This window comes from Stylophora pistillata, chromosome 11, assembly GCF_964205215.1.
Source record: "Stylophora pistillata chromosome 11, jaStyPist1.2, whole genome shotgun sequence".
Classification (NCBI taxonomy): Eukaryota; Metazoa; Cnidaria; class Anthozoa; order Scleractinia; family Pocilloporidae; genus Stylophora; species Stylophora pistillata.
This window is the reverse complement of record NC_142529.1, coordinates 3,230,017-3,246,345: the sequence shown is the minus strand read 5'-3', so window position 1 is coordinate 3,246,345 and position 16,329 is coordinate 3,230,017. Positions and strand designations below refer to the sequence as shown.

The following is a 16,329-nucleotide window of genomic DNA, read 5'->3' as shown; positions in this document are numbered from 1 at the left end:
GTTTTTAAATTCTCCGCACTGTTCTCTTTACAGTTTCTAAGGTATTGACAAGGAGATTTGGTATGATCAGATTATTTCAGATCCTTTGTTAGATCTGGAGTTTTCTCCACCAACAATTGTTTTACAAGTTTGTGCGTTTTCTCTTAGTTTAGTTCGCGCGTACTGATTTTTGTTTTCGCTTGTTTGTTTGTTTGTTTGTTTGTTTACTGATAACTTTTCATTCCTGCCTCCTTGTAAGGCAACGCAGGCGATAAGTCGTTGACAAGCTGGTTTCTAATCACACCGGCAATGGATGTGTGATGCAGAATTTTTGAGAAGAACAAAAATTCCAGGTCATTAGCATTCACCGCTCTGAGTCCCATCAACTTGAGGAGAATTTTTCCAAATCTGAATGCCTCATTGGGAAAGCGATTCTTACAAAAACGCTCCATGGCAGATAGAACAACCTCTTGGCTTGTTTCTGCGTCCGGAAGACAACGAGCTTCTGCACTGTCTGAAAAGGAAAAAAATAGGCAGGGGCGGATCCAGTAACTTTTGATTGGGGGGATCCAAACTTTGGTTCAGAAAGGACCGTTGGACTCTTTTGAGGCAAATCACTTCTCCCCCACACCCCCTCCCACCAGTCGCGGTTGCACGTTATAATTCCTTGGCCGCTTATCGTTGACTTGGATTCATTAAAAAGATCAGCCAGTTAAAAAGTGATATACGATTCTGTCGATGTAAGAATTTCAATTTCAAAGTTTTAAGCGTCAGGTCTGTTGGGGGGGGGGGGGTCCGTACCCCCGGACCCTCTCCCTGGATCCGCCACTGATAGGGGTGAGTCTGCTTTGAGTAATCACAATTGTAATTAATACTGAATTTTCTAACGAGTAGAAATTCTGTGTTTTTTTTTCCTTATAAATTCGCTGCTATTTATTTCAATCAGATGGAAGGCATCAATTGGTTTTTAGAAATACTCTTACAGAGACGTAAATGGCATAATGTTGTGAGGGAGGCGAAATGTCATCAAAGTTGAAAGAAAAGAAGCATGCTCTTATAAAAGAAAAAATTAAAAAAAAAAAATAAAAACTTGGGGCTTGCAGGGTTAAAGACGCATCCTTTTATTACTAACCTGAAGAAAACAGCACCATTACTTTCAGGCATGCGTATTCAGCCTCCTCTAAACCGCGCAAGCGTAGCAAACACTCGTGAAAACTGGCCAGCGTCTGCTTCAGTCGTAGCTTCCTCCCGTTACACATTCCTGCGCATGCCTCAATCTCGTAAGAAAGCGCTACAGAATCGATTTGCAGATCATATTGAGCAGCGATTAAAACAAATAGATCACTCCAGCAACATCTCAGCATGGCATACTGTTCACAGATATCCAGGTTTGAAAACATAGGCACGTGCTTAGTCCATTCTAAAGCAGTAGAAAATAAGGTCCATATTTTATGGCATGGAGTGGACTCCAAGGTTGGTGAAGTGGGAGCAGCAGTTATAGAGGCTCGGTTGCCTCTTTCTAACTGGGTAAGAAGCGTTATTACGTCATACTGAGAGGTGAACGATTTTGATGATCTTGACAGGTAGGAATACTTTGTGGGCCGTCCTCTTCTGATGGCTAAGATGAAACAAAAACGAAAGAATAAAGATTGGAAATGAGTAAACAGTTTACTAACTTCTGTAACCAAATTACTTGCCTGAGTTCTTTGTTGAGAAAACGTAAAAAAACATGAATGTTTTTAAAAGATAACTACAGAACGATCGAAACATGATTGTTTTCAAAAGACAATTACAGAATACTTATTCCCTTTTCTTCTCCGGCAGGAATTACACAATTGCGATTGTGTAAAAATATGAAGCTAGGCAAAATTTGATCGAAAAGACATGTATCTTCATTTTGCCAAGATTGTTGACCATGAATACCTCTTTTGAATAGCGATAATATCATGAACTCCTTAAATATTAATGCTGAAAGTTGAAGTGAACAAATTCATGAATTTTTAACGAGATAACCATTTCAATGGTTGAGATGCGATTAAATAAACTTCGATATTTCAGTGAAATATTGTTAAAATTACGTTTTTTCTCAAGATTCAAATCCAATCTGCATCTCTCTCATCTCTCTTCGAACTTACTTGCTAAGCGTACTATTAGAATAACACAATTAACCTTAATACTCAAGCTAGTTTTTTTAATTCTTGTCAAAGTTCTCATGGCTAGTATCTTTGCTCTGCTACTGAATGCGCACAAAGGAATATATCTGTAGATATATGGGGAAATTGTTGATTCACTGAAGATGGAATTGTGCTTTGAAGTGGTCATAAAACAAATTCAAGCTTTCAAGTAGAGATAACAAGACGCAATAAAACGACTTACTGTGGTAAGGGTACCCTTATGACGCAAACGCAAACTTATGTGTTTATGAAATCATTTTACGCAGCAGATTATTTGCTAGGAGGAAAAAAAGACAGAGTTCCTCTCTTCCTACTTAATAAAGATAAAAATGGAAAAGGGCGACTGAAAGAATTTCCGAAACGTATTGAAACAAATATAGGTTTTCATTGTCATTAATATGAAATACATAATTTTATCCTTTTGAAGAAACAACACCGAAAGAAAAAGAAATGGAAAATTATGTTTAAAACTGAATTAAACGTCGCTTTGTAAACTTAAAGTTAGGTCGCTGTTACATCAGAGTTTAAGATGTTGGTTAGTGAGTAAGGAGATAAAACGAGTTCCCTTTCATGAAGATTTATAAAACTTTGTCGTCTTTAAAGAGAATATCATATGGTTTTAGTAAATAGAACATTCTTTTTCATCTAGTCCTCCATAAATTGACTAGGAAAGTTTGGTCGCAATCGTCATGATTAAAGTGGTGAAAGATGCCAGATAAAAAGACAACATCGTAACGAACTCATAAAAAAAAGGGGAAATGTTCTGGTTAGATAGAAGTTTTAAAATGAAATGGGAACACATAACATTTCTATGCTGTGCATATGAACGTTCTTAAAACATAACATTCCTTGTTGCTAACTAGACTAACTGTGAATAGCGTTTAGAGATATTGCCAGGAAGAAGAGTAAATGATGTCAGAACGGCCCAAGAACTGTTGCCCCAGTTTATGACAAAAAAAAAACAAAACAAAATCAATGGTCGTTTTCAATAGAGCCTGGACACGAAGTATTTTGAACAGGCAAGAACTTACCATCTCGTCTCATTCCCACTTGAACACACTTCTCGAATCTACAATGTTGGCACTGCGTTCGGTTTTGGCGGTCGATACGACAATTTCCAGAAGACTCACAAGTGTAAGACAGCTTATAACGAACGGTTCGGTTGAAGAAACACTTGCACCCTTCACATGTGAATACACCATAGTGTCGACCAGACGAAGGCGCGTTACAAACGGCACAATCGATGGTTTTTTCTGGGTTATCGTACCAATAAACCTCATGGAGTTGCGACCAGGACATAGTTATTTGCTTTTCTAGGTTTGATAACTAGTTCTCTCAGTACACGACCGCTAGGAATAACACACCCTGATTTCGGAGAGGAGTTAAGTGTGAAATAAACCTTAATACATTTTTAATGCATTACTTCTGGAATTTTAATTGGAGGTTTTGGCGTTGAATTCACCGGTATAAGACAAAGGTGGCAAAATTGCCAAAGGTGAAAAGGGTAAAATAGAGCGTTGTTCGCAAAAAAATCCGATTGTTCCTTGCATTCCCGCCGTTGGACAAACTTCAAAGATTTGTTCCATATCTCTTTGCAATTTGTTTAGTTATCATGCTTACTACTTGATCACTAATCATTTTACTTCATGAAACACACAGTCACATATCTGATATTATTAATTCATGTCACTTATGAAAGGCACCATTCAACCATTAAGTCGACAGCCTCTTCAAAACAAACATTTTTTTATTCTTCTTGGATAAGAATGAAATACAGATAAGATCACATGGATGTATTTCACAGAAGTGCGGTAATGTTAGCTTCACTGCAAGAACTGCGTATACTTCTAGAACAGCATACTCCTCTATTTTGACGTTGGTTTCATTTCAGATGGTTCGAGGCCACGTGCCTTCGTGTTAATAATGGGGGGTATTGGTTTCTTTACATTCAGTTAACTGCTAAACGGCCGTATGGCCAAACGAAAGCCTCTTTAACACTCAATCGGCCCGGTATAGGTACAGTCCGCCTAAGAGATTATTATGAATTGAATAGGTCACCGGGGTAACTCATTGTTTCAATTGTAATCTCTTTGGACAATCAAGTCAGTTCTGTATCTGGCGTGTAGATTGTTTCTTCTACAGCACGTGTTTGAAAAACGATTTTTGTCAAGGCAGAACAACACATGTAAGAGCCTCAAAGGAGAGTAACTTAATTTTCTTCAAACTGATAGTGCGACTGTAAAGAAGGTGAGTGTTTCTACAATCCGAGTACTTACTGACCACAGAAGCGTGCAAGGGTAAAGTTCCAGAAACTTGTGATAAATATTTTACGTTAATTTGAACGAGAATCATCATTTGTTTACCAAACAGTATTATTTGCAATCAAACTGAGCAGATTGGTCTCTAGTAAATTAAACTCAATATAAATTCTTGAAAATCACCGTGAATATTAAACGCAGATGTTTTTAGCTGTCCAATTTACTGGCAACTTTTCTCGAGACAAGCAGTATTGCATTCAACAATAGCTTAACAACTCGCGCGATTAGGAAAGAATAAAGAAACAACAACCACATGCACTTTGGTATTATCAGCTGTTTACTAAGGAATCTACTTTTCCCTGCAGGTTTTAATTAAGCTTCTCGTTCAGGTGGTATTATTACCTAGCGTCTTTAATGCTGGTGAGCTTAGACTAAAAGTGTTGTGAGCGTTCTGTTTCCGCTTGCTGGTCACGTAGGTTAATAACCAAGATCGTTCTCGTCTGTGTTCTGGCGGCCCATTGGTCGATTCAGTTTCCAAGCGGATGCTTTATCAGGTTATAGAGCCCCGCATGTAACAAGTTATGCCATGAAAGGAATAGAACGCATTTTTTCCGGGCTTTATAACGTGATTAAGCCACTTGCGATGTTGTGAGAAAGCTCGGAAGACTTTCCGAGTTTTCACCTAGCATCCCGCGTGGCTTTATCTTGTTACAGAGCCAGGAAAAATGTGTTCTATTGCTTAACTAAGGTCCTACTTATTGTTTCTGTAGTGTGTTTCAACAAAACCTTGTGGGGGGGGGGGGGAAGGGGTATTACAATAAAATTGGGTTTTAAAGTGAACTGGAGTTTCTAAAGATAACGCTTCGAGCGTTAGTCCCTCGTCTAATGTCAGCCTTGAAAGAGTCGTCTTCCTTGAAAATCAGAAAACATCTGGCACTTTAAAAAGAAATGTGTCTATGAATGACTACTTTGGATTCTCAAGATATGCTTCAGTATTTTCCACTACAAGGGACAATTTGTGACAGCAGTCAGAGACTCTTTGATTAATACTCTTCTAATTTCTCTTTTATCACGAAACCCGCGTGTCTTTACTGAAACGGGCTTTTGATTATTCTTCTCAAGCAATTGAAGTTTTCACCACAGTTAGGAAAATTGTTTTTAAGCAAATTAATCGTCCATCTCGTAGCAGAAAACCATTCAAAGCTGTCAAGATCTTGAATAATTTACAAAGGAATTTAAGATATTTTTCTCAATTGTGAAACTCGTAAATTTGGTAAAGCAACTTAAAGCGCTTCAAATTATTTTGGGAAGACTATAGCACAACAGTGAATTAGAGTATAAAATAACAGAGAACTGACGAAAAATTTAAAAAAATCAACCTAATGAAATTATCTTCAAAAAACAGAAATCTTCACAAAAAGACACTAATCGTTAAGTTATTAAACGACTTTTCACATTCCTCGAAAAATAGCTCAGTAATTATAACTGAGTTTTTAACAGGTAAAGACTCGCCATTAAAAAAATAAAAGTTACGCAAGAATCGCGTTTTCTTTCACAAAACACAAACCCTTAATACGTATGATACACGATCCTCGCAGTAGATAGCGCTATTTAAGCAATAGCGAAAATCAGACCTGAAAAAAATCAGGCCTGTACGGGATTCGAACCACTGACGTCTGCGATACTAGTGCAGCGCTCTACCAATTGAGCTAACAAGCCAACTGGGAGCAGGCCGTTGAGTTGATTTGTAATAAACCCTTGAAAGTGATGAACCAGATACAATGAAATATATGAAGTTCGTATATTTTGAACTGCGGTATTAGATACATATGATACACGATCCTCGCAGTAGATAGCGCTATCTACTGCGAGGATCGTGTATCATATGTATCTAATACCGCAGTTCAAAATATATAAACTTCATATATTTCATTGTATCTGACAAACCCTTAAATAAGAAAATCTTCCTACCCAAAGGAAAACTAGATGATGACAAAAAAAGATTTAATACAATTGCAGTGACGGCGACAGTTTCGGTGATAATAAACTTTTTCAGCAATCTTTCCACACGTGGCAGGTTCGGAATATCTCCCAGTAAGGGGCACTCATCTTGCCTTTAATTTGACGAGACCGACCTTTCTCAGAATTCAGCGAAAGAAAAGATAAACGTTTTCCAATAGCAACGGAATTTAGCTTCTCTGGAATTTTTTCTTCATATCGACAGAACGAAAACAATAAAAAACCGGACAAACTAAGAAAAGAGTGCAACTCCTTCGTCAAAACTACGGAACTTCGTTTGGTGTTAGACTGAACACCTTTACACGCTTATCTCTACAATGGTGCACAAATTGGCACGGCTTCTGCTTGTTGGTTGGAAGAATGGATGAAAGAGTAAGGCGGCTGAACTGGTTGCAGTTCGCCGGAATCCGAACAGGTAACTCAGATTTTTCTTGGTTCCTCCCTCGTTTCTCACGTAAAACATCTATACCATGAGTTTTCTATTCAGACGATTTAAAAGTGATGAAGAAAAGAACAAAACTCTCCAGTCACTATAATTTGTGTTGGATAGTTGAAACAAAACACAACTTGCTGGTTTTCACTATTGTTATTTGCTGGTCGTTAAAGTGGATCAGGTGTTTTGGAAACCCTTTGTACTAGGGAGAGGGTTTGCCACGTAATGACAATTCCAGAACAATAACGTTGGAAGAACCACCTCGTATAGAGCATCTTTCTCGTCTATTTTTTCCTTAAGAGAGTAAATTTGCTCAAATTTTGATTTGTGTTTCTATTCAGTTTTATTGCTTAGGTATTTTTAACACTGAATTTTCGTAATAACTCTCAGAGCGTTATCAATCGATGTCATCACTGGCGGTATGCGAAAACTCGCGTTTATATCCTAAACCCGGCCTGATCACATCAAGAAAGGATTGATTACCCTTATTCGTTGTTTGATGTATGTGTTTTTTAAGGATCTCTTTAGTATTTGTAAATCTAATACAACTCCCAAACACACTGCCACGAGCACTAATTGTTTTCTGTGGAAAAGGAACACTGGTTCAGTCACACTAAGTTGGCGGGTACTTTTAGATCCTGCTTTGTTAACACAATAAATTGTCGCTTTGCTTTCTTCTATCAGAATAACTCATTCTTCATCAATGTTCACCACACCATCAATCTTCTAAACAAGTCGAATAACACACAAAGACAAGCAGATGTAGTAAATAGGAGACTCTTGGTGCTCCATTAAATTTCCTGCCTTTCAAAGCACACACAACCCACAAATCCTCTATTCGCTCCGACGAAGGGCTAACGCTCGAAACGTCAGCTTTTGTAATCATTACGGTGGCTAATTTACAATTTCAACTTTGTTGATATAACCAAATTATTTCGTTACTCCCACCGACGCAGCCCCAAACAGTTTCTTTCGAAACTATCAGCCTTTATTCCTTTGGTAAAAGGTGTGTATTATTAGTGGCTTCTGCTGCATAAGTAATCTTACGACATGTGTCGAACCACAAAAAGCAAAGACGAGAATAAATGAAGCCTGTTTGATGATACTCGAACGACACGAGAAAGCATTGTGACAATTTGAGTGTTTTCCAAGGCTTTGAATTTTGCTTTTGGTTTTTGGTTTATGGTTTTTGGTTTTTGTTTGTTTGTTTGTTTCGTTGGTTTTCGTATATGCAGTTACTTTATCAATTCCACACTTAATTGTTTCAAAATCCAGTCTTCGCCGTCAGGTACTGAAGAAACAATCTCTGTGAACATTTGCGTTCAGTTTACACAATTGAATTTTTCAGTTCACGAGTGCCGCTCTAATGGTGACCCATATTTAAGAAAGTAAGAGAAAGTTAGAGTAGAGTCTTACAGAGCATAAACTCCATGGCCATAATGAGAAGAGAAAGATCTATTGTAAGATAGACGAACTGGGCTAAAAAAAGACGTCGTAGTAAATTTGTTGAAGGAGCAGTTGCACTCTGACTCCCTCCGATCGCACGGTTTGCTTCTCAAAAACATCTGTGCTGATTTATTTGTTTTTCCACTTGTAAAAATAATTGACCTCCCATTGAAAATTCGGACCGTTCTTCATCCTTTCCTTGGCAGTATAGACTTGGGGAGTCCCACTGCAATACCAGCATTTCTTTTAGTTGACGATGTCATAAGCTTAGAGTCTTCTTTGAACTACACCTGTGTGTGACAACAACACTTTACCGTGTACTGCCCACAGATATTTGAAGAAACTTAGAATAAGATACTCCGAAAAGGGAAAACTTGAATTACACTTTTGTTCTCAAACAATGAAGAAACTAAAGGAAGTTAGATATTCGTATGTAACAAGGGTACCGCTTACTACCAATGTCAGGAAAGTCGAAATCAACGAATATATAAACAGAACGTCTCAATTGGGTGATAGCTTTTCGTTATGGTTAAAAATTTGGAAAATGGGAACATTTGTAAAATTTTTACGCGTAAAGGTCAAAATCATAAATTCTAACGCTTTATAGGATACATTTTCTGCTGTTTTATGGCTAACTGTTAACCCCATCGCGGGGACCCTCTAAGTAGCTTAAGAAAGATAGTACTGACATTTCCAGCTCAGACGTCCATGAATAAGAATTCACCAGAACGAATATTCAATTGTGTCAAAAGCGATCTTCCTTCTTTGGTCGGTTAAATCTTGGAAAGCTTCAGGTGTAAAGATGTAGATGTAGACCGGTGCTACCGTACGAGCACTTGCTTGTTAAATTACTTTTAAAAGGCAACAAAAAGTGATTTAATGCTTTTCATTAATTTTTCTTTAGTTTGACTGAGTGAAGAAAATTATTTTAGAATCGCTCCTTTATTTACCTTTAGTCTTCTGGATGGTAAGAATGTTTGCCAACATTACAATAGTTCAATTTGAATCTCTATTCAAATGAATAAAGGTTTATTATAAAAACGACTAAACATAATCTTCCATTGAGCTTTGGTAGACAATGACGCAACTCAATTATTCATATTGTTCGAACAGGTTGATTTAAAAGAAATGACGCCCAAGTCGTTTCGGAATCTTTGGTTCTTCTTATTGACTTTGCTCTACAGTGGAACAAGTGATAAAGAAAATAAACTGTTTTCAAAACAGATCTATATCGTTAAGGTTCGTTTACAGTTTCAGTGAGACATGCGTGGAGATTAAATTATTTTGTGTGTTTTTGTTTTGTTGGAATGCAGACAGCTATAGTTCACATCTAATACATGACCCTCTGGAGAGGGAATGCACGCGAGTAATGTGATATTCAGACAAAGCATGTGTTGTCCTAAGAAGCGGAGAAAAGAAATTCCAAGCCTAGAGAGCACCAACAAATTCTGTAAAAAAAAAAAAAACAAAACAAAACAAAAAAAACTCAATAAGTTTAAGGAGTAACCTGTAATTTTGTTTTATTGTTTCACGGTGCTAGATCACGTTGCTTGATTTTGTGGCTTGATAAGGATTGAGGTGGATTCAAGGCGATGTAACTTGAAACCGCGGACGAGCACATTGCTCATTAAATGAAATCCTTTAATGGAGCTTGGCCCCACTTTTTTTTCCAGAAAAATCAACCCTATTTTTCTCAAATTTATAGTTTGTAATCCATTTCAATCTTTATCATCCTATACTATCCTCGTTGTATATATACAAATTAATCGAATGAAGCCTTACACTGCTGTAAAAAGTAAAATGTTTCATAAATCCGATCTTTCGCCGATCAACGGTATCATCATGATACCGTTGATCGGCGAAAGCTCGGATTTTTAAAACATTGCAGTGTAAGGCTTCATTCGATTAATTTGTATATATTTCGACAATCCTGCCGAAGGACAACATGAACAGATTATATCCTCGTTGTCTTTGGATTTCACTATTCTTCTTTGGTGTTTGTTTTCCCCATCAAACGATTATTTCGATGATGTTAATTCTGTTTATAGCGATTCTCCGGCTATTAAGCAAATGACTACTTAACGCGTTGCCATCTTTCTTATTGAAAGTGATCCCGTTGAATGAATGTTTTCTTCCATTACACAGTCTTGCATTTGAATGTCAGTTTAATGGGTATTAGGATACTTCAAATAGATAGCATTTCGTCGGATCACTCCACCCTCTTCTGTTACCTCTACGGTGGAACGATTTTTCAGTTCTTTGTCGCTCAAATGATCTATGGTCGCAAATCAAATAAGGATAACAAAATCGATAGTTTCCAGCACAAACAGCATTTTTTGCATGGCATTCTAAATTTTAAGGTCGAAAGAAATAGCAAGCATGGCCCAGAAACTACTTCACTTCTTAAAAGAACGAAAAAAAAAAACACTTTTGTCCAATAAATTCTAAATCATTAATTGGCTACTATTGAAATATACGGGTACTAGTAATTTCGATAATTTTTTTTTTTTATTGTTGTAAAGTACTACGCTGCTATGGGGTGCATAAGCCCTTTGTTTCCTAAAAGTTTCAGAATAAAAAATTACTTTAACGGTAAGCGCCAAACTTGTTTGTTTGATTTCAAATCAAAACAATTTTATTGTTCTGCTTGCCTATTGATACACACCTCGTACGGGCTCCGAATGAATACGGGAACCTGCTTTTTCAGTGACCATTTATGGTGAATTGTTTTGGCTACGTGACGCGTGCGTTTAGTGGGAATAAAACCCGAACAACTTCGATTTTCATATTTTTCACAAGGAAATAACATATCTGATGACTGTCCAGCGTGTATCAGCTGCGAGAGAGATGGACGCCCTCTATCTATTTATGATCTTGCAAGAACAAAGTCGTAACACTTTTCAGTACTCGATGTGCCACTGGTAGACAATTGTATTTAGAGAGAAAGCCTTTTCATTTTGTCCGTCTAAGTAGCAGAATTATCATAAAATCAATTCACCATCGGCCGCGTAAAAAGCAATCACTTAACAAGGTAAAGATATGTTTGAACGCCACGTGCCCTGAAGAATGGAAATTCAAATGACAGTTCAACATCAGTTTCTAGAAAACGTTCTCACTTCAAAGAAATAAAAAGCAAAGAACCACGACAGCGATATGTGATGCATACATACTAAACTTAACCGAGAACCTTGTAATGAGATACTTCATATAACATACTTCAGAGACTAAGTAAAATACTCGCACTCTGATTGGTCAAAACCCATTCTTTCATTGTACCGGTGAGTTCATAAAAACTAAGACATGTTACAGTAATCTAATAAATTCGGCTTGGAACTTATGAACTTTTCTTGTGTTTTTCCAGAATCATGAATGTTTCTTGCACAAGTGAAAAGCATGGTTTATTGATCGAGTCAGCAATGAAGGTTCATTTGAAGAAATAGGTAAAAAAAAAAAATATATGTTTACGAGCCTAGTGGCCCATTAGGCCGGTGCTTAACTCCGGTTTCTGTAGCATGAAGCGACTAGGAGTATTTCTACTCCCCACTCCCCCTGGATGGGATGCCAGTCCATCGCAGGGTTACCCCCAGCATTAAATTGCCGTACCCATTTATACACCTGGGTGAAGAGAGGCACTGTAAGAGTAAAGTGTCTTGCCTAAGAACACAACACAATTTCCCGGCCGGGGCTCGAACCCAGACCACTCGATCCGCAGTCGAGCACACAAACCATGAGGCCACCGCGCCTCCACAGTTGAAGAAATAAGGTAGACAAAACAAATATACCTACTATATCGTAAAGTTATTTAAAATCAGGGAAAAAAATGACATATCAGTTTGCTTGAGTGTAAGAATAATGGTCTGGAAACACAAATAAATTAAAAAGCAAAACGTTGTCGTAAATGGACGTAAGAGACTACTAAAATCAGAGGAACAAACATCGTTAATAGCCTGTGAAGATTGATGTATTGGCTGATTACGAAAAAAAACAAACAAAACAAAACAAAAAACACAACCGGGCCCCTAATAACCTAAAACCAGTATGCATATTCTCCATACTGTTCTTTATACGTTTCCTAAGGTGCTGACAAAGAGAGTTTACTTAGCAGTCAAGAGCTTCTGTAGTTGTTGATCATTTCCATTATTCTCCGTCCTGACCTTTATGTGTGATTCAGAGGTGACAGGCTATTTCATGATTTTTAAAATGATGGGATTTCGTGTGCCTGCTCCCGAGTGGATTTTACATTTGTAATCTAAGCCACTTGCAAATGATAACATTAACTCGACGAAGACACTAGTACTATACAAAACTCGTGTGTCACAAACATGCGAGGTAACCCTTTCACTCCATGGATTTGAAATTCAGTTAATTCTCCTAACTAATGCAATTAATTCTTTGTTGGCTATTCCTGAGAATTGGCGGTTTTATTTCAACAAATATCTCCCTATTCACAATTATCTTCACTTAAATTAACTACACTGTGTGTTTGTTTTTTCAGAAAGACGGTGTATTTCCTGGGATTTTCCAGTGCTCAAAATTTAATATGGCCGAGACACCGTAGCCGCCATCTTGAATTTCAAAGGAAAACACGTGAACATAACTTTTTTTCAAGCAAATTCAGCAGTACGTCGACTGATTTAAGGTTGATCTCCGATATCGGCTAGAAATCACTGAAGCGATCGGTTAACACAAAAATTCGATCAGAAATGCGTTTTACAGACGAAACCGTGAGATTCCTTTCATTAAACACTCTGTGGTCATACAAGTAATGAATAAATTATGTTGATCAAGTGACTTAGCAAACACGAGATTACAATCTTAATGAAAAACTTGAAAAAAGGCCAAGCGATATTTGATTCATTTAACTCAAAGCAAATATACTATTATACCAGAAGATTCTGAAGTTTAACTCTTAGACGACCAGAGATCGATAGCGATTCCTTTTAATTTGTAAAAAAGCGTTTTTTCTAAAACAAACTGACTTTGTCATATTTTTTTGAACGACAGCCAAAGTAATTCCCTTCTCCTCATTAAATTCAGCGCGATAATTCATTGTCATAATTCTAACTGCACTAAGACGAATGATGGCAAACAGGAAATTGACTTTAGCTGATTGATAAATAAGTGTCGTTCTACGACCAATAGAAAACATCAGAGATCTGTAGCTCATTAAATTGATTACGTCTTATAGCCCATGATGAGTTTTATCTGTGGAAGGAATATATAACAGTACTTACGGGAATGAAACACAGTACCGGCAATCTAACAGCATTACTTGCGATACGTTTACAGCACTGAGACAAAGCTGGGAAATCTCTTTTACGTTCCCCGCAATGGAAACAAACATTTGCTTCAACAGAGAAGTTAATTTGCATTTGATATTTGGAATTTTATACTTCCTTGCTTCTCTAACAGCGTCGATTGGAAATGGGCTCATGCTCTACATCGCAAGAAGAGATCCACTGAAACTTTTTAACAAACCCACAAACGTACTCAACGTTTCGATTGGGTTAAACCATCTTTTCGCAGGTATTTTTGTCCTCCCACTTCTTGGAATCAACAGCGTTTTGCGGAGTCAGGAGTTAGTGAATGAAGTAGCTGAGCAGTTCCAAGATGTCTTGATTCATTTTGTTGTCACAACTTCCTCTTTGTTGCTTCTGGTTCTTTTTTTTGAGCGTTACACAGCATTTGTGTATCCTCTTCTGAATCGTAGACACGCTACAATTGAACGAGTGAACCGAATTTGCTCCCTAGTGGCTGCAACCTGTTTTGTCTTCTCCTGTATTTTGTTCATTGGCGTCTCCAAAAATATATTTTACGTCATAACTCTTTCCGTATTCATACTGTTACCTTGCATGGGAATGAAAGTTATGTTGGCAATCAGCTTTTGCTTGTTAAGGCGTCGAACCCGGGTTGCCCAAGACATCACACATGATTCACAGATACGTGTTATGAACCCAAACAAGTCAAAACGAAATTTACAACTGCGGCAGTACTTGAAAGCAGCGACGAAAGGAACAGTTGCGGCAGTACTGCCCATGGTCTTTTACTGTCTCGTAAAGATTTTAGGTTATACTAAAATAGAATTTTCCACAACATCATGTTACGACCTTCTAGAACACATGTCATTTGCAGCTGTTTTTTTATCAACAGTAATGAATCCTGTCGTTGTTTTCCTTAAAATTCCCGTGTATAAGCGATCAATGAGGCATCTTTGGGATCGAAGAAAAAAAGGCCTTCGTTAGGAAGTTAACTATCAGACATTTTGTTTCACCGAACGCGATAAAGATAGCTAAGATTACCATATTATTGGAGAAGGGGTGAGCTGGTTCGAGAGGGAAGTATGGTTATGATAGGTGGGAGGGGGAGATCAGAACTCCCCGGTACCCCCGGTTCCCCCCCTCTCCTCCTTGATCTGCCGCTGGGAACAAAGAGACTGTAGCAAAACCGACTACGTAGATGGAATGTCAGTCTGCCAGCACACTTGAGATATCAATGTATTTATTTTGGATAAAGCGTTTAAACTCTTAGATTGATTAATTTTGTGTCTGAAAATCAAATGTGTGAATAAAAAAATTGAATCTGAAACGGAGCTTATTTTGCTGATTGTCAGTTCTTCTCTCGCCGTTTACACACCTGCCAGTCGCAGCCTCAGCACAGCTGCATTTTCACAGCTAGAGGGGATGTTTGACCTACGTCGGACATTACCAAACAACTCAAGGAAAATTTTTAAGGTGTGCAGATAATCAAGCTTAAATTTGAAAGGCTAGTTATTTTAAATGAAAAATCATAAGACAAAGGAAATGAACTGAAAAACGCCATGCATGAACCGTTTCTCTGTAAAAGGAAATAACTTATCTGCCTTGAACCTTAAATTGCCATCAAGGTTTAAAAGAAAATTACAGGAAGGCTAAAAGAGGATTAAGATTTCAATGACGTTCTGGAAGACCTCATCGGACCAGGAAATTACTCTCTCTCTTCATTGAGCAAGCTAGTATCTTATCTGAAAGCTATATGTTGAAGTCAAACAGTTTTTTAATATTCTCATTCAAGACGCATTTTAACACGTAACTCGTCCTTAAAAAAGAAAGGTGTTTTTATATTTTATTATTTTTTTTTTAATCCTGCAATTTATCTTAAAGAAAAATTATCTCCATTTCAAAGGATATCACGATAAAGTATTAATTACCGAAATTTCAACTCAATATATCTCATGGAATTGTAGAAATGACGATGTCACCTTTTTATCAATGAAGATATAAATAAGAATTAATTCTAGCTATCCCGCGGCAAAATGGGAAAATAAGATTTTCTTCACTTTTTCTCTCACAGGGTAGAATTTTATTGCCGGAAAAACGGCACTAAAATTCTCCCTCGTGAGTTATACTAGGGCGCCTTCAAATCCACCGTGAAGTGAGCTCACGCGGAGCTAAAGCAGCAGGGTTCACGTTATTTTGCGTGAAACGTGAAAGGGCAAGCTGATATTTGCCATTTCACGTAATCGCGGTGCTAAATCTCTCGAATATAACATCACTTACCCTTCGAGTTTGTGGTCAGCGGCTCCCCCAGTCTGCTTTCTTTATCCAGGCTTGGAACTGGCAGAATATCCTGACGGCAAAGGATTACCAAGAACAGTTAAAACCTCTATTTACGTATTCCTTCTCACATATTCAGTACACAATCAAATTTTCTGGTAGTAAGAAAATAGAAAATCATCAATTAGGGCATAGTGTCTGTACGCAGGCTTGTGCTAGGCAAGAATATGTGTAGTCGACAGGTATTTGACTAGAAGAGCCCCTCTTCTCTTCTTAATTTTGTTAAGTCTTCAGTTAATGTGTCAGGCTTCGGTGTGCCAGTGATTCTCCTGCACAATATTAAACCAAAATGACACACTTAACATGAAATTTATTTTCAGAATAGAACACTTTACGGCCTGTATTTTTTTAAATAATAACACTTTTATTAAACTTTTTTTAAAAAATATGTACATAATTAACAGAAAAACTTTAAAATGAGAAGCACT

General features: G+C 37.4%; 2 protein-coding genes across 2 annotated transcripts; one reads left to right on the top strand and one right to left on the bottom strand.

Moving 5' to 3' along the window:
• Nucleotides 1-203: 203 nt before the first annotated feature.
• LOC111323145 (COUP transcription factor 2-like) lies at nt 204-3,452 on the bottom strand. Its single transcript, XM_088739126.1, has 4 exons — nt 3,185-3,452; nt 2,115-2,126; nt 1,112-1,597; nt 204-493 (listed from the first exon to the last, which is right to left on the bottom strand). The coding sequence occupies exons 1-4, from the start codon at nt 3,450-3,452 to the stop codon at nt 204-206; spliced, it is 1,056 nt and encodes a 351-aa protein (XP_088595252.1).
• An 8,998-nt stretch (nt 3,453-12,450) lies between these two features.
• On the top strand, nt 12,451-14,879 carry LOC111323130 (uncharacterized). The gene has a single exon (XM_022926427.2). It carries the CDS (start codon nt 13,640-13,642, stop codon nt 14,549-14,551), a length of 912 nt encoding a protein of 303 aa, XP_022782162.2. The 5' UTR covers nt 12,451-13,639; the 3' UTR covers nt 14,552-14,879.
• Nucleotides 14,880-16,329: the final 1,450 nt, after the last annotated feature.